Source organism: Panulirus ornatus, chromosome 69, assembly GCF_036320965.1.
Source record: "Panulirus ornatus isolate Po-2019 chromosome 69, ASM3632096v1, whole genome shotgun sequence".
Lineage (NCBI taxonomy): Eukaryota > Metazoa > Arthropoda > Malacostraca > Decapoda > Palinuridae > Panulirus > Panulirus ornatus.
In genome coordinates, this window is record NC_092292.1 from 1,478,262 (window position 1) to 1,503,400 (window position 25,139).

General features: G+C 42.3%; 1 protein-coding gene across 3 annotated transcripts in view; it reads left to right on the forward strand.

Annotated features, from left to right (window-relative positions):
* The window catches only part of LOC139747584 (exosome complex component RRP45-like), a 137,093-nt gene extending 117,102 nt beyond the window's left edge, over positions 1-19,991 (forward strand). For all 3 annotated transcript variants that reach the window (XM_071660022.1, XM_071660021.1, XM_071660020.1), the window contains exon 5: positions 10,109-19,991. In XM_071660022.1, coding sequence (XP_071516123.1) covers positions 10,109-10,621 — 513 coding nt within the window. In that variant the 3' untranslated portion in view covers positions 10,622-19,991. The remainder of the gene's footprint in view (positions 1-10,108) is intronic.
* Positions 19,992-25,139: the final 5,148 nt, after the last annotated feature.

Here is a 25,139-nt window from a genome sequence, read left to right on the forward strand (position 1 = left end):
TTTTAAAGGAAAAGAAGTTATGTGAAGAGGGAATGACAAAAGAAGGAAGAGAATTCCACACCTTAACTGTTTGAGGAAAGAAGGTATTATAACAATCAGTTCTGCAGTAGCTGGTATCTTCTTAGAGACTGTGGGAAGCAGTATCAAAAATAATACACATAGAATAGAGAGAAAGAGCTGTAGCATCACAGCATATGGAAAGAGAAGGTTGAAGAGAGGTGATACCAGGAGAATTAATGAGGTGGAAGGGTTTTGATTTCGCTGTAGTTAATGGATAGGTGGAGGATGAGCTGCCTCAGATGTGTAAGCAGTACTCAATGCTTGAGTGAATAAAACATGAGGAGATATGAAATAGCTGCTCTCAAGAAAAATTATTTTGGCACTCCCAGCTTTTGGCAAGCAGACTTTGTGATGTTGATTATGCTGGGTTTCCAGGATAGAGTGGAAGGCATGGTTATACCCATGTGTATATTAATACTGGGCAGAATTGGGGTGTTTTGAAATTGAACAGTGAGAAATTAATGATATTTAGAAAAAGATAAAGGGAGAAATTTAATTTTAGCACAAGTGAATTTTACAAGGTCATTGCTTCATCACTTCAGAATGCTGCATAGTTCTGAATTAAGAGAGGAAATGTGATCATTACAAGAAAGAGGATGGGAACATTAAGGGGGATGGAAGGATAAATGAATTGAAGTATGCAAAATGGAATCGTAAACAAAAGAATGAATAGGGTTTGAAGTCGATGAGATATCATTCGTTGAGAGAAGATAGAGAGTAGGCAATAGGACAAAACCCAGAACATCATTAATCATTGAATTGGAGGGGAAATCACACTTTTGACGACTATTGTGATGCAGTGACCAAAGAGGAAACTATGTTCTAGAGAACAGAGAGAAGCTATGAAATGAAAGGAATAGTTTAGAAAGCAAATATTTGTGCCACACCACATCAAATGCTTTGGAGATGTTGAGGCTATGATAAAAGTTTTGCCAAAATCCCAGAGAGGGAGGAAATCCACACTGTTGCTCTTCAAAAGAAAGGTATGGGAGTGTAAGTGTTTTAGAAAGTGAGAGTTTAGGAGAGTTTCAGAGGCTTTGGAGGCAGTGGTAGTGAAAGCATTGGGTTGATAGTTGGAGGATCAGAGCAGTTTCCTTTTTTAGGGATGAACTGCACCATGTTGTATATCCAGACAGTAGAGAAAATTGGAGTACTCCCTTAGATCCTGAGGAGCCATATACCTTTTCCACTTGAAGATGGGAGAGTACCTGAATGACCCTGCATGAGGAGAATATGGGAGATGGCATAGGTTCAGTGGGAGTAGATTGGGGTGCAGGATTCGAAGCTAAATCAACCACGGTTGAGTTAGAGAAAACTAGGTACCATAAAGAGCGGCTTTATCAGTTAGAGAGCTAGCAGCAGATTGATTACTTGGAAAGGAAGAGGGAAAGTTGAATTACAAAAGTTGTTGATGCTTCTGGTGAAGGACCAAAAAGATTTATCTGTGAAAATCAAATCAATGCACTCTTTTTTTTTGAAAATGTACTTGGCTATCAGAAGAACAGGTTTGTAATGATTCTGAGTAGAAATGAAAATAGAATGGGTTTTGGAGGAAGAGAAGAGTTTTATGGTATCGTATGCACTATACTTGATGCATCAAGCTTCCAAGCAAGAACAGTCAAATCATGACCGGGGAGAAAAAGGTTTGGAGAAGATGGGTTGTTTATCTCCATCCCAGCTAACTTCTGCTTTGTGTATCAACACAACACAAGGCATCCCAACCAGAGAAGTAGCCATCTTAGGGAAAATGAATAAAAAAACTGTACAGGGATGACCTTTCACCTCCAAAGTACTATAGTTAGTATTTCGAGAGGTGGATTAAGGATGGGTATGTCCTGTTAGAATGAACAGGAAAGAGATTGTAGTCAGAGGACCCTATAGGGGCAGAAATGGTGGAAGGGTTCAAAGGGTAAAGAAAAGGGAAGACTGACTTGGAGATAGAAGGGTAGAGTGAAAACTTTTTCAGTGCTAGGGGCTTGAACATGCTGGAGGGTGTAAACTGTGCACTGGGTAGAGTGAATTGGAGTCATCAAGGGAAACCATGGAAAGGTCTGGGGATGCCTGGTTGTGGATAGGGGGCTGTAGTTTTGGGGCATTGCACAAAATAGCTAAAAAGTGGACGTGGGCTAATGAGGCTGTATCTTTGCTGTCTGTTCTTGTTGCTACCTTGCTAACTCTAGATGTGGGCTAATGAGGCCATATCCTTGTTCTTGTCACTACCTTGCTAACTTAGGAAATGGCAAACAAGTATGGAAAAAGTATTCGTGAGTTAAGGCACATGGAGTAAAACTAGCCTTTATACATGTATTCCTAAGGGAAAAGATGATTTGCTTAGTTTTGCTTCACTTAGATTTTATTTTCCAAGAATGCAGATCCATTAACTGAGGCCAGCCTGTATTACTCTTAAGGTATATTGGGATCAACTTGTTTTCAGTGGACTGAACCAGGGCAGGTGAAGCATCCAGTGTAAACCATGGAAAGTTCTGTCGGGTTTGGTAATGGAAAGAGAGCTGTAGTTTTGGTATATTTCACATGACAGCTAGAGAGTGTATATGAGTGGATGTGGCCTTTGTTTGTCTGTCCGTAGTGCTCCCTCATTAATGTGGGAAATGGCAGTCAAGTATGAAAAAGAAATGAAAATTATTTAATAATTTTTTTTTTTATCCCTGGGGATAGGGGAGAAAGAATACTTCCCACGCATTCCCTGCATGTTGTAGAAGGGACAGGAGCGGGGGGGCTAGAAACCCTCCCCTCCTTGTGTTTTAACTTTCGAAAAGGGAAAACAGAAACGGAGTAATGTGGGAAGTGCTCATCCTCCTTGAAGGCTCAGATTAGGTTGTCTGAATATGTGTGGATGTAACCAAGATGAGATAAAGGAGAGGTAGGTAGTATGTTTGAGGAAAGGAACCTGGATGTTTTGGCTGAGAGTGAAATGAAGCTCAAAGGTAAAGGGGAAGAGTGGTTTGGGAATGTCTTTTGAGTAAAGTCAGGGGTTGGTGAGAGGACAAGAGCAAAGGAAGGAGTAGCACTTCTCCTGAAGCAGGAGTTGTGGGAGTATGTGATAGAGTGTAAGAAAGTAAACTCTAGATTGATATGGGTAAAACTGAAAGTGGATGGAGAGAGATGGGTGATTATTGTTGCCTATGCACCTGGTCATGAGAAGAAAGATCATGAGAGGCAAGTGTTTTGGGGGCAGCTGAGTGAGTATGTTAGCAGCTTTGATGCACAAGACCGTGTTATAGTGATGGGTGATTTAATGCAAAGGTGAGTAATGTGGCAGTTGAAGGTATAATTGGTGTACATGGGGTATTCAGTGTTGTAAATAGAAATGGTGAAGAGCTTGTAGATTTGTGTGCTGAAAAAGGACTGGTAATAGGGAATACCTGGTTTAAAAAGAGAGATATACATAGGTATACATATGTAAGTAGGAGAGATAGCCAGAGAGCATTATTGGATTACGTGGTAATTGATTGGCGCTTGAAAGAGAGACTTTTGGATGTTAATGTGCTGAGAGGGGCAACTGGAGGGATGTCTGATCATTATCTTGTGGAGGTGAAGGTGAAGATATGTAGAGGTTTTCAGAAAAGAAGAGAGAATGTTGGGGTGAAGAGAGTGATGAGAGTAAGTGAGCTTGGAAAGGAGACTTGTGTGAGAAAGTACCAGGAGAGATTGAGTGCAGAATGGAAAAAGGTGAGAACAAATGACATAAGGGGAGTGGGGGAGGAAGTGGATGTATTTAGGGAAGCAGTGATGGCTTGCTTAAAAGATGCCTGAGGCATGAGTAAGGTGGGAGATGGGCTGGTTAGAAAGGGTAGTGAGTGGTGGGATGAAGTAAGGTTATTAGTGAAAGAGAAGAGAGAGGCATTTGGACGAGTTTTGCAGGGAAATAGTGCAGATGACTGGGAGATTTATAAAAGAAAGAGACAAGAGGTCAAGAGAAAGGTGCATGAGGTGAAAAAGAGAGCAGACGAGAGTTGGGGTGAGAGAGTATTATTAATTTTAGAGAGAATAAAATGATGTTTTGGAAGGAGGTAAATAAAGTGCGTAAGATGAGAACAAATGGGAACATCGATGAAGGGGGCAAATGGGGAGGTAATAACAAGTAGTGGTGAAGTGAGAGGGAGATGGAGTGAGTATTTTAAAGGTTTGTTGGATGTTTGATGATAGAGTGGCAGATGTAGAGTGTTTTGGTTGAGGTGGTGTGCGAAGTGAGAGAGTCAGGGAGAATGATTGGTAAACAAAGAAGAGGTAGTGAATGCTTTGCAGAAGATGAAAGTTGGTATGGTGGCGGGTTTGGATGGTATTCCAGTGGAATTTATTAAGAAAAGGGGTGACTTTTGTTGACTGGTTTGTCAGGATATTCACTGTATGTATGGTTCATGGTGAAGTGCCTGAGGATTGGCAGAATGCATGCATAGTGTCATTGTACACAGGCAAACGTGATAAAGGTGAGTGTTCAAATTGCAGAGGTATAAGTTTGTTAAGTATTCTTGGGAGATTATATGGGAGGATATTGATTGAGAGGGTGCAGGCATGTACAGAGCATCAGGATGGGGAAGAGCAGTGTGGTTTCAGAAGTGGTAGAGGATATGTGGATCAGGTGTTTGCTTTGAAGAATGTATGTGAGATATACTTAGAAAAACAGATGGATTTGATTGTAGCATTTATGGATCTGGAGAAGGCATATGATAGAGTTGATAGAGATGCGCTGTGGAAGCTATTAAGGGTGTATGGTGTGGGAGGATAGTTGCTAGAATCAGTGAAAAGTTTTTTATCGGGGATGTAAAGCATGTGTTTGAGTAGGAAGAGAGGAAAGTGATTGGTTCCCAGTGAATGTCGGTTTGCGGCAGGGGTGTGTGATGTCTCCATGGTTGTTTAATTTGTTTATGGATGGGGTTGTTGGGGAGGTGAATGCAAGAGTTTTGTAGAGAGGGGCAAATATGCAGTCTGCTATCAGTGAGAGGGCTTTGGAAGTGAGTCAGTTGTTGTTCGCTGATGATACAGTGCTGGTGGCTGATTCAGGTGAGAAACTGCAGAAGTTGATGACTGAGTTTTGTAAAGTGTGTGAAAGAAGGAAGCTGAGAGTAAATGTGAATAAGAGCAAGGTTATTAAGTTCAGTAGGGTTGAGGGGCAAGTAAATTGGGAGAATGGAAAAAAACTGGAGGAGTGAAGTGTTTTAGATATCTTGGAGTGGATTTGGCAATGGATGGAACCATGGAAGCAGAAGTGAGTCACAGGGTGGGGGAGGGGGTGAAGGTTCGAATGTTCTGGGAGCGTTGAAGAATGTGTGGAAGGCAAGAACATTATCTTAGAGAGCAAAAATGGGTATGTTTGAAGGAATAGTGGTTTCAACAATTTTATATGGTTATGAGGCATGGGCTATATATAGGGTTGTGCAGAGGAGGGTGGATGTGTTGGAAATAAGATGTTTGAGGTCAATATGTTGTGTGAGGTGATTTGATCGATTAAGTAATGAAAGGGTAAGAGAGATGTGTGGTATTAAAAAGAGTGTGGTTGAGAGAGCAGAGGAGGTTTTTTTGAAATGGTTTGGTCACATGGAGAGAATGAGTAAGGAACAATTGACAAAGAAGATATATGTGTCAGAGGTGGAGGGAACGGGAAGTGGGAGACCAAATTGGAGGTGGAAGGATGGAGTGAAAAAGATTTTGAGTGATCAGGGCTTGAACATAGAGGAGGGTGAAAGGTGTGCAAGGAATAGAGTGAATTGGAATGATGTGGTATACCGGGGTCGACGTGCTGTCACTGGATTGAACCAGGGCATGTGAAGCGTCTGAGGTAAACCATGGTAAGTTTTGTGGTGCCTGGATGTGGAAAGGGAGCTGTGGTTTTGGTGTATTACACATGACAACTGGAGACTGAGCATTTGGCCTTTTTTGTCTCTTCCTAGCGCTACCTCATGCACACGCGAGGGGAAGAGGTTGCCATTTCATATGTGGGGGTGTGGTGGCGAGAATGGATGAAGGCAGCATGTATGAGTGTGTACATGTGTTTATATGTGTGTGTATGCATGTATATATTAAAATGTATAGGTATGTGTATGTGCAAGTGTGGGAGGTTGTGTATATACATGTATATGTGGGTGGGTTGGGCCATTCTTTCGTCTGTTTCCTTGCGCTATCTCGCTGCCGCAGGAGACAGTGACAGAGTATAATAAGTAAATATGATAAATAGATATGAATGTGTTTTTCTGTTCTGGGAACTATGCTGATTGGTCTTATGTATAATTTCGTCTTGTCATTGTATCCATCATTTTACCTACAAATGATGTGAGGCAGAAATTTTGGCACATTTCGTATCTGCTCTTTGATAGATAGTTATCACATTTCCCAGTTTCTCATTTTTTGGTACCTTACTTTAGGTTAGTGATTTGTTAACTGTGTTGTGGTTATGGGAAATATATTTGCCTTATGATTTTCAAGATTTAGTGCCAGTTGAGTTGTTTGGGTCACATTGATGAGGCCAAATGATTTTTATCAGTCAAATTAATCTGTTTCTGTACTACATTGCTCTTTATATCTGTAGCCTTTGATTTTTCATCATACCACTCTAGATGAGATATTGAAAGGTGTAGAATGTAATTGAAAGAATGAAACTAAAGTAAATGTCAGTTGATTCACTGGAAGTCTGAAGCTAATGTGTAAGGATAGATTAAGGGATTACAAGTCTAAGGGGAAGAGTGGTTTGGGAATGTCTTGGGAGTAAAGTCAGGGGTTAGTGAGAGGACAAGAGCAAGGGAAGCAGTAGCACTACTCCTGAAACAGGAGTTGTGGGAGTATGTGATAGAGTGTAAAAAGTAAATTCTAGATTGATATGGGTAAAACTGAAAGTTGATGGAGAGAGATGGGTGATTATCGGTGCATATGCACCTGGGCATGAGAAGAAAGGTCATGAGAGGCAAGTGTTTTGGGAGCAGCTGAATGAGTGTGTTAGTGGTTTTGATGCACAAGACTGGTTTATAGTGATGGGTGATTTGAATGCAAAGGTGAGTAATATGGCAGTTGAGGGAATAATTGGTATACATGGGGTGTTCAATGTTGTAAATGGAAATGGTGAAGAGCTTGTAGATTTATGTGCTGAAAAAGGACTGGTGATTGGGAATACCTGGTTTGAAAAGCGAGATATACATAAGTATACGTATGTAAGTAGGAGAGATGGCCAGAGAGCGTTATTGGATTACGTGTTAATTGATAGGTGCGCGAGAGAGACTTTTGGATGTTAATGTGCTGAGAGGTGCAACTGGAGGGATGTCTGATCATTATCTTGTGGAGGCGAAGGTGAAGATTTGTATGGGTTTTCAGAAAAGAAGAGAGAATGTTGGGGTGAAGAGAGTGGTGAGAGTAAGTGAGCTTGGGAAGGAGACTTGGGTGAGGAAGTACCAGGGGAGACTGAGTACGGAATGGAAAAACGTGAGAACAAAGGAGGTAAGGGGAGTGGGGGAGGAATGGGATGTATTTAGGGAAGCAGTGATGGCTTGCGCAAAAGATGCTTGTGGCATGAGAAGCGTGGGAGGTGGGTTGATTAGAAAGGGTAGTGAGTGGTGGGATGAAGAAGTAAGATTATTAGTGGAAGAGAAGAGAGAGGCATTTGGATGATTTTTGCAGGGAAAAAATGCAAATGAGTGGGAGATGTATAAAAGAAAGAGGCAGGAGGTCAAGAGAAAGGTGCAAGAGGTGAAAAAGAGGGCAAATGAGAGTTGGGGTGAGAGAGTATCATTAAATTTTAGGGAGAATAAAAAGATGTTTTGGAAGGAGGTAAATAAAGTGCATAAGACAAGGGAGCAAATGGGAACTTCAGTGAATGGGGCTAATGGGGAGATGATAACAAGTAGTGGTGATGTGAGAAGGAGGTGGAGTGAGTATTTTGAAGGTTTGTTGAATGTGTTTGATGATAGAGTGGCAGATATAGGGTGTTTTGGTCGAGGTGGTGTGCAAAGTGAGAGGGTTAGGGAGAATGATTTGGTGAACAGAGAAGAGGTAGTAAAAGCTTTGCGGAAGATGAAAGCCGGCGAGGCAGCAGGTTTGGATGGTATTGCAGTGGAATTTATTAAAAAAGGGGGTGACTGTATTGTTGACTGGTTGGTAAGGTTATTTAATGTATGTATGACTCATGGTGAGGTGCCTGAGGATTGGCGGAATGCTTGCATAGTGCCATTGTACAAAGGCAAAGGGGATAAGAGTGAGTGCTCAACTTACAGAGGTATAAGTTTGTTGAGTATTCCTGGTAAACTATATGGGAGGGTATTGATTGAGAGGGTGAAGGCATGTACAGAGCATCAGATTGGGGAAGAGCAGTGTGGTTTCAGAAGTGGTAGAGGATGTGTGGATCAGGTGTTTGCTTTGAAGAATGTATGTGAGAAATACTTAGAAAAGCAAATGGATTTGTATGTAGCATTTATGGATCTGGAGAAGGCATATGATAAGAGTTAATAGAGATGCTCTGTGGAAGGTATTAAGAATATATGGTGTGGGAGGCAAGTTGTTAGAAGCAGTGAAAAGTTTTTATCGAGGATGTAAGGCATGTGTACGTGTAGGAAGAGAGGAAAGTGATTGGTTCTCAGTGAATGTAGGTTTGCTGCAGGGGTGTGTGATGTCTCCATGGTTGTTTAATTTGTTTATGGATGGGGTTGTTAGGGAGGTGAGTCAGTTGTTGTTTGCTGATGATACAGCACTGGTGGCTGATTCATGTGAGAAACTGCAGAAGCTAGTGACTGAGTTTGGTAAAGTGTGTGAAAGAAGAAAGTTAAGAGTAAATGTGAATAAGAGCAAGATTATTAGGTACAGTAGGGTTGAGGGTCAAGTCAATTGGGATGTAAGTTTGAATGGAGAAAAACTGGAGGAAGTAAAGTGTTTTAGATATCTGGGAGTGGATCTGGCAGCGGATGGAACCCTGGAAGTGGAAGTGAATCATAGGGTGGGGGAGGGTGTGAAAATTCTGGGAGCCTTGAAGAATGTGTGGAAGTCGAGAACATTATCTCGGAAAGCAAAAATGGGTATGTTTGAAGGAATAGTGGTTCCAACAATGTTGTATGGTTGCGAGGCGTGGGCTATGAATAGAGTTGTGCGCAGGAGGGTGGATGTGCTGGAAATGAGATGTTTGAGGACAATATGTGGTGTGAGGTGGTTTGATCGAGTAAGTAATATAAGGGTAAGAGAGATGTGTGGAAATAAAAAGAGTGTGGTTGAGAGAGCAGAAGAGTGTGTTTTGAAATAGTGTGGTCACATGGAGAGAATGAGTGAGGAAAGATTGACCAAGAGGATATATGTGTCAGAGGTGGAGGGAACGAGGAGAAGTGGGAGACCAAATTGGAGGTGGAAAAATGGAGTGAAAAAGATTTTGAGTGATCGGGGCCTGAACATGCAGGAGGGTGAAAGGCATGCAAGGAATAGAGTGAATTGGAACGATGTGGTATACTGGGGTCGACGTGCTGTCAATGGATTGAACCAGGGCATGTGAAGCGTCTGGGGTAAATCATGGAAAGTTCTGTAGGGCCTGGATGTGGAAAGGTAGCTGTGGTTTCAGTGCATTATTACATGAAAGCTAGAGACTGAGTGTGAACAAATGGGGCCTTTGTTGTCTTTTCCGAGAGCTACCTCGCACACATGAGGGGGGAGGGGAAGTTATTCCATGTGTGGCAAGGTGGCGATGGGAATAAATAAAGGCAGAGAGTATGAATTATGCACATGTGTATATATGTATATGTCTTTGTGTGTATATATATGTGTACATTGAGATGTATAGGTATGTATATTTGCGTGTGTGGACGTGTATGTATATACATGTGTATATGGGTGGGTTGGGCCACTCTTTCATCTGTTTCCTTGCGCTAACTCGCTAACGCGGGAGCCAGCGACAAAGCAAAATAAATAGAATATATGAATAAGTCTAAGGGACACATCATTGGAGGAACTATCAGAAATATGGCAAGAGTGGTTTGGAAAAATGTTTTTGCATGGACGTTTGTACTGTAAAGCAGGAGAAATTTATAGCTTAGTAATTTGAATGATTAAGAGATTTTTTTTCCAACAGGTGATGTCAGGGAAGTTGGTTGTTGGACTGAACCCCCATGGTGAGATAACCTCGCTGGTTTTCCCTGGTAGAGTATCTCTCCAGAGAGAAGATATTATGAATTGTATACGTAATGCATTTTCCAAAGCTAAGGCTTCAGCTGAAATGGTTCAGAAGGCAGTTGAGGAAGATTTAGAGAAGAGAAAATCAATGGTCAAACCAGAAGGGTTTACTAATTGTTTGATATCTGATGCCATTTACACAAGAAAGAGAATTACAAAAAATATCCAAACTCTGAATGATATGGAATTTAAGATTCCACAGGAATCCGTAGAAATTCACCAGGAATTTATGAATGAAGCAAGTATTGAAGGTGTTATGCTTGATTGTGAAGAAGAAATGCTTGATTGTGAAGAAGAAATAGATGTTTCCACAACATCCAAGCAAATTAATCAACAGGTCACTGAGGCAGAAGTGGGAAGTGATAGTGAAGAAGAAGTGGCTGAAAAATTGACTTCACAGGATTTACTGTAGATTAAATGTAATGTTTTACTGTTTATATCTAAAGTTATTCTTTTGCAGAACAGATATATCAAAGGAATATTTTAGTATTAGATATTTTGATACAGGTTTCTCTGTTCCCCAGATGCTTGCATGTATGTGGCCTCAACACACACGATACTCCTATTGGAAAAAGTGATCATGTAATTTTTGATTTTGACTATCGTTGAAGAGAACATAAGATGGGGATCAGAGGAAGGGACAGCTCCCAGAGAGGAAATATGATTGTTACACGTATATAGAACTGATCAAGTTCTGCATAATCTGGCTTAGATGCTTGCAGATAATGCCTAGTTCCTGAAAGAAGGAAATGATAATGATTGCATCATCTTAAAGAAGGACTGGGACAAATTCCAACGACTGATTGATGAAATATTCGTATGAACAAGTGAAACAGAATGAGGACAGGACAGCAAAAGAAAGACTTGGTGCAATTATTATCTAGCAGGGGAGAGGATACAGAAAAGAGATCTAGAGGCCAATACTTTTGCCTTACCTCTTGCAAGAGTTCCATATCAGGAGAATTATGAAAGACATATAATATCTGGCATCTATGAAAATTGCATTTAGATGAAGAAATAAAGAACAGTTTATTGAATTTAGGCAGCCGTTCAGCCGAGAATTGACAGTTGAGGAATTATGTAATTGGGGTGATCAAAATTGTAACATTAATTGAAAAAGAGCTTAAGATCAAGCTTTTTTTTTTTTTTTTTTTTTTTATACTTTGTCGCTGTCTCCCGCGTTTGCGAGGTAGCGCAAGGAAACAGACGAAAGAAATGGCCGCCCCCCCCCATACACATGTACATACACACGTCCACACACGCAAATATACATACCTACACAGCTTTCCATGGTTTACCCCAGACGCTTCACATGCCTTGCTTCAATCCACTGACAGCACGTCAACCCCGGTATACCACATGACTCCAATTCACTCTATTTCTTGCCCTCCTTTCACCCTCCTGCATGTTCAGGCCCCGATCACACAAAATCTTTTTCACTCCATCTTCCCACCTCCAATTTGGTCTCCCTCTTCTCCTCGTTCCCTCCACCTCCGACACATATATCCTCTTGGTCAATCTCTCCTCACTCATTCTCTCCATGTGCCCAAACCATTTCAAAACACCCTCTTCTGCTCTCTCAACCACGCTCTTTTTATTTCCACACATCTCTCTTACCCTTACGTTACTTACTCGATCAAACCACCTCACACCACACATTGTCCTCAAACATCTCATTTCCAGCACATCCATCCTCCTGCGCACATCTCTATCCATAGCCCACGCCTCGCAACCATACAACATTGTTGGAACCACTATTCCCTCAAACATACCCATTTTTGCTTTCCGAGATAATGTTCTCGACTTCCACACATTTTTCAAGGCTCCCAAAATTTTCGCCCCCTCCCCCACCCTATGATCCACTTCCGCTTCCATGGTTCCATCCGCTGACAGATCCACTCCCAGATATCTAAAACACTTCACTTCCTCCAGTTTTTCTCCATTCAAACTCACCTCCCAATTGACTTGACCCTCACCCCTACTGTACCTAATAACCTTGCTCTTATTCACATTTACTCTCAACTTTCTTCTTCCACACACTTTACCAAACTCAGTCACCAGCTTCTGCAGTTTCTCACATGAATCAGCCACCAGCGCTGTATCATCAGCGAACAACAACTGACTCACTTCCCAAGCTCTCTCATCCCCAACAGACTTCATACTTGCCCCTCTTTCCAGGACTCTTGCATTTACCTCCCTTACAACCCCATCCATAAACAAATTAAACAACCATGGAGACATCACACATCCCTGCCGCAAACCTACATTCACTGAGAACCAATCACTTTCCTCTCTTCCTACACGTACACATGCCTTACATCCTCGATAAAAACTTTTCACTGCTTCTAACAACTTGCCTCCCACACCATATATTCTTAATACCTTCCACAGAGCATCTCTATCAACTCTATCATATGCCTTCTCCAGATCCATAAATGCTACATACAAATCCATTTGCTTTTCTAAGTATTTCTCACATACATTCTTCAAAGCAAACACCTGATCCACACATCCTCTACCACTTCTGAAACCGCACTGCTCTTCCCCAATCTGATGCTCTGTACATGCCTTCACCCTCTCAATCAATACCCTCCCATATAATTTACCAGGAATACTCAACAAACTTATACCTCTGTAATTTGAGCACTCACTCTTATCCCCTTTGCCTTTGTACAATGGCACTATGCACGCATTCCGCCAATCCTCAGGCACCTCACCATGAGTCATACATACATTAAATAACCTTACCAACCAGTCAACGATACAGTCACCCCCTTTTTTAATAAATTCCACTGCAATACCATCCAAACCTGGTGCCTTGCCGGCTTTCATCTTCCGCAAAGCTTTTACTACCTCTTCTCTGTTTACCAAATCATTTTCCCTAACCCTCTCACTTTGCACACCACCTCGACCAAAACACCCTATATCTGCCACTCTGTCATCAGACACATTCAACAAACCTTCAAAATACTCATTCCATCTCCTTCTCACATCACCGCTACTTGTTATCACCTCCCCATTTACGCCCTTCACTGAAGTTCCCATTTGCTCCCTTGTCTTACGCACCCTATTTACCTCCTTCCAGAACATCTTTTTATTCTCCCTAAAATTTACTGATAGTCTCTCACCCCAACTCTCATTTGCCCTTTTTTTCACCTCTTGCACCTTTCTCTTGACCTCCTGTCTCTTTCTTTTATACTTCTCCCACTCAATTGCATTTTTTCCCTGCAAAAATCGTCCAAATGCCTCTCTCTTCTCTTTCACTAATACTCTTACTTCTTCATCCCACCACTCACTACCCTTTCTAAACAGCCCACCTCCCACTCTTCTCATGCCACAAGCATCTTTTGCGCAATCCATCACTGATTCCCTAAATACATCCCATTCCTCCCCCACTCCCCTTACTTCCATTGTTCTCACCTTTTTCCATTCTGTACACAGTCTCTCCTGGTACTTCCCCACACAGGTCTCCTTCCCAAGCTCACTTACTCTCACCACCTTCTTCACCCCAACATTCACTCCTCTTTTCTGAAAACCCATACTAATCTTCACCTTAGCCTCCACAAGATAATGATCAGACATCCCTCCAGTAGCACCTCTCAGCACATTAACATCCAAAAGTCTCTCTTTCGCACGCCTGTCAATTAACACGTAATCCAATAACGCTCTCTGGCCATCTCTCCTACTTACATAAGTATACTTATGTATATCTCGCTTTTTAAACCAGGTATTCCCAATCATCAGTCCTTTTTCAGCACATAAATCTACAAGCTCTTCACCATTTCCATTTACAACACTTTGGATAGGTACATAAGTGAAATATATGTACATAGTACAGGAACTTTTACAGAGCAAATTTTCTGATTTATATATTTTGTATTATACATCTGTTGTATATGTGTGTGTGTATGTGGGTGGGTTGGGCCATTCTTTCGTCTGTTTCCTTGTGTTACCTGGCTAACGCGGGAGACAGCGATTAAGTATAATAATAATGATAATGATAATCTATTGGTGATTCATTGAACATTAAATGACGTAAAGTTACACATTGATTGAATTGCAGTAGTATTGTGTAAACATACAATATATTATTAATGGTGAACATCAAGTGATGTAAAGTTATATACTTGTTGAATCACAGTAATACTGTGGTGACATACATTATGTATTTAATGGCTTTTGTTTTTCATACTTATAGCCATTTCCTTTGTTCACTCACATCCATTCTCTAGGTGTTGTGTAATGTACTGAACTCAGAGCCCTATGCACAACTAGGCCCCACAGACCTTTCCATGGTTAACTGGTTGTTTCACATGCCCTGGTTCAGTCCATTGACAGCATGTTGACCTCTGTATACCTCATTGTTCCAATTCATTCAGTCCTGTGCACACCATTCACCCTCCTGCTTGCTCAAAGTCTGATATCATCAGCAAACAACAACTGACTCATTTCCCAGACCCTCTCATCTCTTAGAGACTGCGCACTTGCTCCTCTCTCCAAGACTCGCATTTACCTTCTTCTCCAACCCCTTCCATAAACAAATTAAACAGCCATAGTGATATCATATACCCTTGCCACAGACCAACCTTCACTTGCAGCCATTCACTTTTTCTCATATTCATACATGTACCTTACACCCTTGATAATGACATACTACTTTTAGCAGCTTTCCTACTTCACATATATTCGTAAGACCTTTGACAAGGCATCTCTGTCAACCCTATCTTATGCTTTTTTCAGATCCATAGATGCCACATACAAATCCATATGTTACTCTTAAGTATTTCTGACACACATTCTTTAAAGCAAATACCTGATACCACATATCATCTGCCACTTCTAAAACCACACTGTTCCTCACCAGTCTGATGCTCTTTACATGCCTTCACCTCTCAATCACTACTCTCCCATGCAACTTACGAGGCACACTCAACAAACTTATACATTTGTAGTTTGACCCCTCACCCTTATCCCCCTTGCCTTTATACAGTGACACCAAATATGCGTTCTGTCAGTTCTCAGGCACTTCATTGTGATCCAAACATACAATAAGATTGTAACTAACAATTTAACAACACAGTCACCCCTTTTCTTAAGAAATTCAACTGCAATGCTATCCACTCCAGCCACCTTACCACATTACATATTATGTAAGGCTTTCATTACATCTCTCTTCACCGAAGCACTCTCCCTGACTCTCTCATTTTGCCTACCACCCTGACCCAAACACCTTACATCTGCCACCTTGTCATCAAACACATTCAACAATGCTTCAAAATACTCGCTCTATCTCCTCACTTCATCACTGCTTGTTGATACTTCCCCAGTTTGCCTTGTTCACTGATGTTCCCATATGTTCTTTTATTTTTCACACTTCATTAACCTCCTCCTAAAACATCTTACTTTCCCTATAGATTACTGATACTCACTCACCCTAGTTTTCATTTGCCCTCTTTTTCAACTCTTCCCCTTCCTCTTGTCTTCCTGCCACTCTCTTGTATACATCACTCAATCATTTGCCCAAACTCCTGTCTTTTCTCCTTCACTAGCTTCTGTACCTCTGTATCCCACCTCCCACCTTTCTCATGTCACATGCATCTATTGCACTTGCCAACATTCTTTTCCTAAATACCTCCCATTCCTCACCCACTCCCCTTGCCTCATTTACTCTCATGTTTTGCCATTCTATATTCATTCTATTCTGGTGTGTCCTCACACAAATCTTGTTTCCAAGCTCACTTACTCTAACCAATCTTTGTTGAGTATTCCTGGGAAGTTATATGGGAGGGTATGGATTGAGAGGGTGAAGGCATGTGCATGTACAGAGCATCAGACTGGGGAAGAGCAGTGTGGTTTCAGAAGTGGTAGAGGATGTGTGGATCAGGTGTTTGCTTTGAAGAATGTATGTGAGCAATACTTAGAAAAGCAAATGGATTTGTATGTAACATTTATGGATCTGGAGAAGGCATATGATAGAGTTGATAGAGACACTCTGTGGAAGGTATCAACAATACATGGTGTGGGAGGCAAGTTGTTAGAAGCAATGAAAAGTTTTTATCGAGGATGTAAAGCATGTGTACGAGTAGGAAGAGAGGAAAGTGATTGATTCTCAGTGAATGTTGGTTTGCGGCAGGGATGCTAATGTTTCCACGGTTGTTTAATTTGTTTATGGATTGGGTTGTTAGGGAGGTGAATGCAAGAGTTTTGTAGAGGGGCAAGTATGCAGTCTGTTATGAATGAGAGAGCTTGGGAAGTGAGTCAGTTGTTGTTCCCTGATGATACAGCATTGGTGGCTGATTTGGGTGAGAAATTGCAGAAAGTGGTGATTGAGTATGGTAAAGTGTGTGAAAGAAGAAAGCTGAGAGTAAATGTGAATAAGAGCAAAGTTATTAGGTACAGTAGGGTTGAGGGACAAGTCAGTTGGGAGGTACGTTTGAATGGAGAAAAACTGGAGGAAGTGAAGTGTTTTAGATATCTGGGAGTGGATTTGGCAGAGAATGGAACCATGGAAGCGGAAGTGAGTCATAGAGTGGGGAAGGGGGCAAAAGTTTTGGGAGCGTTGAAAGATGTATGGAAGGCGAGACCGTTATCATGGAAAGCAAAAATGGGTATGTTTGAAGGAATAGTGGTTCTGACAATATTATATGTTTGTGAGGCATGGGTTATAGATAGAGTTGTGCGGAGGAGGGTGGATGTGTTGGAAACGATATGTTTGAGGACAATATGTGGTGTGAGGTGGTTTGATCGAGTAAGCAATGAAAGGGTGAGAGAGATGTGTGGTAATAAAAAGAGTGTGGTTTAGAGAGCAGAAGAGGGTGTTTTGAATTGGTTTGGTCACATGGAGAGAATGAGTGAGGAAAGATTGACCAAGAGGATGTATATGTCAGAGGTGGAGGGAACGAGGAGAAGTGGGAGACCAAATTGGAGGTGGAAAGATGTATTGAAAAAGATTTTGAGTGATCGGGGCCTGAACATGCAGGAGGGTGAAAGGCGTGCAAGGAATAGAGTGAATTGGAACGATGTGGTATACCGGGGTCGACATGCTGTCATTGGATTGAACCAGGGCATGTGAAGCGTCTGGGGTAAATCATGGAAAGTTCTGTGGGGCCTGGATGTGGAAAGGGAGCTGTGGTTTCGGTGCATTATACATGAAAGCTAGAGACTGAGTGTGACGAAAGTGGCCTTGGTTGTCTTTTCCTAGTGCTACCTCGCACACATGCGGGGGGAGGGAGTTGTCTCTTCATGTGTGGCGGGGTGGCGACGGGAAGGAATAAGGGCAGACAGTATGAATTATATACATGTGTATGTATGTATATGTCTGTGTGTATATATATGTATACATTGAGATGTATAGGTATGTATATGTGTGTGTGTGTGGACGTGTATGTATATACATGTGTATGTGGGTGGGTTGGGCCATTCTTTTGTCTGATTCCTTGTGCTACCTCGCTAACGCGGGAGACAGCGACAAAGTATGATAAATAAATAAGAACAAAAATAGTTTTAACCATCATAGCACTAATTACTTTACTTTCTTCTTAAGATTTTTTTTTTATACGTGATTGCTGTTTCCTGCATAAAAGAGGTAATGCCAGGAACTGACGAAAAAAGGCCACATCCGCTCACATCCATTCTCTGGCTGTCGTGTTGTGTAATGCACCAAAACAGTTCCCTATCACATCCAGGCTACACAGACCTTTCCATGGTTTACCGGGATGCTTCACATACCCTGGTTCAGACCACTGAGAGTACATTGACCCCAGTAAACCACATCTTTTCAATTCATTCTATCCATGCATGCCATTCACTCTCCTGCATGTTCAGGCCCTGATTGCTTGAGATCTTCTCTCCATTCTTCCATCTCCAGTTTGGTCTTCTTGTTTCCTCCACCTCTGACACATATATCCTCTTTGTCAGCCTTTCCTCACTTATTCTCTCCATTCATCCAAACCATTTCTGCACACCCTCTCTGTTGTCTCTCACTTTTTATTCCCACTTATCTCTCTTGCCCTTACATTTCTTACTTGATCAAACCATGTCACACCACATGTCCTCAAACATCTCATTTACAACACATCCACCCTCCTCTGCACAACCTTTTTAATAGCCCATGCCTCATCCATATAATATTGTTAGGACTACTATTCCTTCAAATATATGCATTTTTGCCCTTTAGGTAAGAGTCTCTCTTTCCACACATTCCTCAGTGTGCCTAGATCCTTTGCCCCCTCCCCCACCCTTTGACTCACTTCCACTTCCGTAGATCCATTTCTGCCATGTCCTCTCCTCCAGTCTTTCCTCATTCAAGCTCACACCCCATTTAACTTGTCTCTCAACCCTACTGAACCTAATAACCTTGCTCTTATTCACATTTACTGTCAAATTTCTCCTTTAACACTCTCTTCCAAATTCAGCACCAACTTTTGCAGTTTCTCACTTGAATCTGCCATCATTGCTGTATTATCAGCAAATGACATCTGACTCACTTTCCAGGTCCTTTCATCCCCCCACAGACTGCACAGTCACCCCCCTTTCTCCAAGACCCTTGCATTTACCTCCATCAGCACCATCATCCATAAACATAAAGAACAACCATGGAGACATCTCACACCCCTTCCACAGATCAACCTTCGCTTTGAACCATTCACTTTCCTGTCTTCCTACTCGATCACAAGCCGTACACCCTTGATAAAACTTCTCACTGCTTCTAACAGCTTTCCTCCCACATCATATATTCTTAAGACTATCCACAAAGCATCTCTGTTAATCATGTCATATGCCTTCTCCAGATCCATAAATGTCACATACAAATTCATGTTTCTCAAAATAAAGTTCACATACATTTTTCAAAGCAAACACCTGATCCACACATCCTCTAACACCTCTGAAACCACACTGCTCTTCCCCAATCTGATGCTTTGTACATGTCTTCACCCTCTCAGTCAGTACTCTCTGATACAACTTACCAGGTATACTTCAGAAATTTATACCTCTGTAGTTCGTGTTACCTTTTATTTTTCTTTCCACTTACCTCCACTTACCTTTCCAAACCAATCTGTTTATATTCTCTAGATTTCTAACAGTTTATCTATATCCAGCATAGCACTTTCAGTCATACATCTGTTTAGCCACTGCACATGTATGTATGTTCATGGATTACAAATATCCTTTTACTTAACCTTTGTTTTTACTCCTGCTGTGCATACCATATGTGTTTCTACCTTTGTTCTTTCTTTGTGTCTGTATCTTTTTAAAACTACATCATTTTTTTGCATTTGAGAATACGAACTGTAGGTGCATTGGATTGTGATATGTCTCAGGTTAGGCAGTATAGACATCCATATAATGTGATATGAGAAATGCTTTGTCCCTTCTTGCTTTGAAAGAGGAAACATAATTCACTCAGATAATGTCTTAATCACACTTATGTTGTAATCTGTTCCCAGAGTTTTGTTCCCATAATTGCACTTTGTATCCGTCTTCCTAAACCCATGATACTTTGAAGGTGATGGCCTGAGGTACATGAACAAGAAAGTTTCCTCAGCTTTTCAAAATGTCTCAATCTGTAGTAAGCTCTTGCACTTTTCAAGCTATGCAAGTTTTACCAAAGCTTCACAAGATGCAGAAGCTCAAGCATTGGTCTGAGTGTTACATCAGCGGTTGTTCTTTTATTATAATGATAAGTCTAATGTCTAATGAATATGAAGATTGTGGTAGTTTGCCCCACACATTGTTCATGACCGACTGGGTTTTGAATTATCTTATTAAAAGATTAAACTTGACATACCTGTTCATTATTGAGTAACTATCTTGGTGTTTCTTGACTCTGCCTGCTTGAGGTTACATTTTGAGAGAAAAGTTACCTTTGGCAATGCCATATCATTGGGAGTCCAGTCTCGTCAAAGAAAATCTCGCTTCAAAGGAGTCTACATTTCCTAGCTACTGGAGGTTGTGGAACCTTTAGAAAAGTCCAGGGTAGCATCAGGACTCTTTGACTGAATTTTTTCTTGGGTAATTATGAACAGAATGATAATAGTGGTCCTTCAAATTTGAGTCAACTTTTTGCTTCTAATTTTCATTAATAAAATGTAGGACAGCTGGTGATAAGCAGGAGACAGACTCCTCACTAGCAGTGATAATTGGTGAAAAGCAGGAGACAGAGTCCTCACTAGCAATGATAACTGGTGATAAGCAGGAGACAGACTCCTCACTAGCAGTGATAACTGGTGATAAGCAAGAGACAGAGTCCTCTAGCAGTGATAACGTAATAAGCATGAGACAGACTCCTTACATGCAGTGATAACTGGTGATAAGCAGGAGAGAGTGACTCCTCACTGGCAATGATAACTGGTGATAAGCAGGAGACAGACTCCTCACTAGCAGTGATAACTGGTGATGAGCAGGAGACAGACTCCTCTAACAGTGATAACTGGTGATAAGCATGATACAGACTCCTCACTAGCAGTGATAACTGGTGATGAGCAGGAGACAGACTCCTCACTAGCAGTGATAACTGGTGATAAGCAGGAGACAGACTCCACACTAGCAGTGATAACTGGTGATAAGCAGGAGACAGACTCCTCACTAACATTGATAACGTGATAAGCAGGATAGAGTGACTCCTCACTACCAGTGATAATGTGTAAGCAGGATAGAGTGACTCCTCACTACCAGTGATAATGTGATAAGCGGAGACTAACTCCTCACTAGCAGTGATAACTGGTGATAAGCAGGAGAGAGTGACTCCTCACTAGCAGTGATAAATGGGGATAAGCAGGAGACAGACTCCTCACTAGCGGTGATAACTGGTGATAAGCAGGAGAGTGACTCCTCACTAGCAGTGATAACTGGTGATAAGCAGGAGAGAGTGACTCCTCATTAGCAGTGATAACTGGTGATGAGCAGGAGACATGTTTCTCACTAGCAATGATTACTGGTGATAAGCAAGAGACAGACTCCTCACTAGAAGTGATAACTGGTGATAAGCAGGAGACAGACTCCTCACTAGCAGTGATAACTGATGGTAAGCAGGAGACAGACTCCTCACTAGCACTGATAAAGTGATAAGCAGGGGAGAGTGACTCCTCTAGCAGTGATAACCGATGATGAGCAGGAGACAGACTCCTCACGAGCAGTGATAACGTCATAAGCAGGAGAGAGTGACTCCTCACTAGCAGTGATAATTGGTGATAAGCAGGAGACAGACTCCTAACTTGCAGTGATAACTGTTGATAAGCAGGGGAGAGTTACTCTTCTAGCAGTGATAACGTGATAAGCAGGAGAGTCTCCTCTCTAGCAGTGATAACTGGTGATGAGCAGGAGAGTGACTCCTCTAGTAGTGATAACTGGTGATAAGCAGGAGACAGACTCCTAACTATCGGTGATAACTGTTGATAAGCAGGAGACAGACTCCTAACTAGCGGTGATAACTGTTGATAAGCAGGAGACACACATCGCACTAGCAGTGATAACTGGCGATAAGCAGGAGACGGACTCTGCCTCTAGCAGTGATAACTAGTGATAAGCACGAGAGAGTGACTCCTCACTAGCAGTGATAACTGGTGATAAGAAGGAGACAGACTCCTAACTAGCGGTAATAACTGTTGATAAGCAGGAGACAGACATCGCACTAGCAGTGATAACTGGTGATAAGCAGGAGACAGACTCCGCACTAACATTGATAACTGGTGATAAGCAGGAGAGAGTGGCTCCTCAGTAACATTGATAACTGGTGATGAGAGGGAGACAGACTCCTCACTAACAGTGATAACTGGTGATAAGCAGGAGACAGACTCCTCAGTAGCAGTAATAACTGGTGATAAGCAGGAGAATGACTTCTCACTAGCAGTGATAACTGATGATAAGCAGAAGACAGACTCCTCACTAGCAGTGATAACTGGTGATAAGCAGGAGACAGACTCCTCACTAACAGTGATAAATGGTGATAAACAGGAGAGTGACTTCTCACCAGCAGTAATAACTGGTGATAAGCAGGAGACAGACTCCTCACTAGCAGTGATAAATGGTGATAAGCAAGAGACAAGACTCCTCACTAGCAGTGATGAATGGTGATAAGCAGGAGACAAGACTCCTCACTAGCAGTGATGAATGGTGATAAGCAGGAGACAGACTCCTCACAAGCAATGATAACTGGTGATAAGCAGGAGAGAGTGACTCCTCAGTAGCAGTGATAACTGGTGATAAGCAGGAGAGAGTGACTCCTCACCAGCAGTAATAACTGGTGATAAGCAGGAGACAGACTCCTCACTAGCAGTGATAACTGGTGGTAAGCAGGAGAGAGTTACTCCTCAGTAGCAGTGATAACTGGTGATAAGCAGGAGACAGACTCCTCACTAGCAGTGATAACGTGATAAGCAGGAGAGAGTGACTCCTCACTAGCAGTGATAACTGGTGATAAGCAAGAGACAGACTCCTCTTTAACAGTGATAATTGGTGATAAGCAGGAGAGAGTGGCTCCTCACTGACAGTGACAACTGGCGATGAGAGGGAGACAGACTCCTCACTAACAGTGATAACTGATGATAAGCAGGAGACACACTCCTCAGTAGCAGTAATAACTGGTGATAAGCAGGAGAATGACTCCTCAATAGCAGTGATAACTGGTAAGTAGGAGAGAGACTCCTCACTAGCAGTGATAACTGGTGATAAGCAGGAGACAGACTCCTCACCAGCAGTGATAACTGGTGGTAAGCAGCAGACAGACTCCTCACTAGCAGTGATAACTTGTGATAAGGAAAGAGTGACTCCTTACTAGCAGTGATAACTGGTGATAGGCAGGAGACAGACTCCTCACTAGCAGTGATAACTGGTGATAGGCAGGAGACAGACTCCTCACTAGCAGTGACTACTGGTGATAAGCAGGAGACAGACTCCTCACTAGCAGTGATAACTGGTGATAAGCAGGAGACAGACTCCTCACTAGCAGTGATAACTGGTGATAAGCAGGAGACAGACTTATCACTAGCAGTGATATCTGTTGATAAGCAGGAGACAGGCTCCTCACTAGCAGTGATTACTGATGATAAGCAGGAGACAGACTCCTCACTAGCAGTGATAACTGGTGATAAGCAGGAGAGAGTGACTCCTCACTAGTAGTGATAACTGCTGATAAGCAGGAGACAGACTCCTAACTAGCGGTGATAACTGTTGATAAGCAGGAGACACACATCGCACTAGCAGTGATAACTGGCGATAAGCAGGAGACGGACTCTGCCTCTAGCAGTGATAACTAGTGATAAGCAGGAGACAGATTCATCACTAGCAGTGATAACTGGTGATAAGCAGGAGACAGACTCCTCACTAGCAGTGATAACTGGTGATAAGCAGGAGACAGACTCCTCACTAGCAGTGATAACTGGTGATAAGCAGGAGGCAGACTCCTCACTAGCAGTGATAACTGGTGATAAGCAGGAGGCAGACTCCTCACTAGCAGTGATAACTGGTGATAAGCAGGAGGCAGACTCCTCACTAGCAGTGATAACTGGTGATAAGCAGGAGGCATACTCCTCACTAGCAGTGATAACTGGTGATAAGCAGGAGACAGATTCATCACTAGCAGTGATAACTGGTGATAAGCAGGAGACAGATTCATCACTAGCAGTGATAACTGGTGATAAGCAGGAGACAGACTCCTCACTAGCAGTGATAACTGGTGATAAGCAGGAGACAGACTCCTCACTAGCAGTGATAACTGGTGATAAGCAGGAGGCAGACTCCTCACTAACAGTGATAACTGGTGATAAGCAGGAGGCATACTCCTCACTAGCAGTGATAACTGGTGATAAGCAGGAGACAGATTCATCACTAGCAGTGATAACTGGTGATAAGCAGGAGACAGACTCCTCACTAGCAGTGATAACTGGTGATAAGCAGGAGGCAGACTCCTCACTAGCAGTGATAACTGGTGATAAGCAGGAGGCATACTCCTCACTAGCAGTGATAACTGGTGATAAGCAGGAGACAGATTCATCACTAGCAGTGATAACTGGTGATAAGCAGGAGACAGATTCATCACTAGCAGTGATAACTGGTGATAAGCAGGAGACAGACTCCTCACTAGCAGTGATAACTGGTGATAAGCAGGAGACAGACTCCTCACTAGCAGTGATAACTGGTGATAAGCAGGAGGCAGACTCCTCACTCCCTGTTGTTTCTGCATATTCAAGCCAGCAAGGACAACTGTCATCTCGAGCCAGAAGACATCATTTTGGTTGGATATTTATTTATTTACATATTTTACATAACCGCTGTCTGCCGCGTTAGCAAGATAGTTCAAGGAAACAGACGAGGAATGAATGGCCCAACCCACCCACATTCATATGTATATACATAAACGCCCACACACGCACGTATACATACCTATACATTTCAACGTATACATACATATACATACACAGACATATACACACATGCACATATCCATACTTGCTGCCTTCATCAATTCTCGTCGCCACCCCGCCACACACGAAATAGCATTACCCTCCCCCTCTCCTTCCAGCGAGGCAGCGCCAGGAATAAGCAAAAAAGGCCACATTCGTTCACGCTCAGTCTCTGTCATGTGTAATGCACCGAAACCACAGCTCCCTTTCGACATCCAGGCCCCGCAAAACTTACCATGGTTTACCCCAGACGCTTCACATTCACTGGTTCACTCCATTGACAGCACGTCGCCCCCGGTATACCACATCGTTCCAGTCCACTCTATTCCTTGCACGTGTTTCACCCTCCTGTATGTTCAGGCCCCGATCGCTCAAAATCTTTTTCACTCCATCCTTTCACCTCCAATTTGGTCTCCCGCATCTTCTTCCCTCCACCTCAGACAGATATATCCTTTTTGTCAATCTTTCTTCGCTCATTCTCTCCATGTGACCAAACCATTTCAACACATCCTCTTCTGATCTCTCAACCAC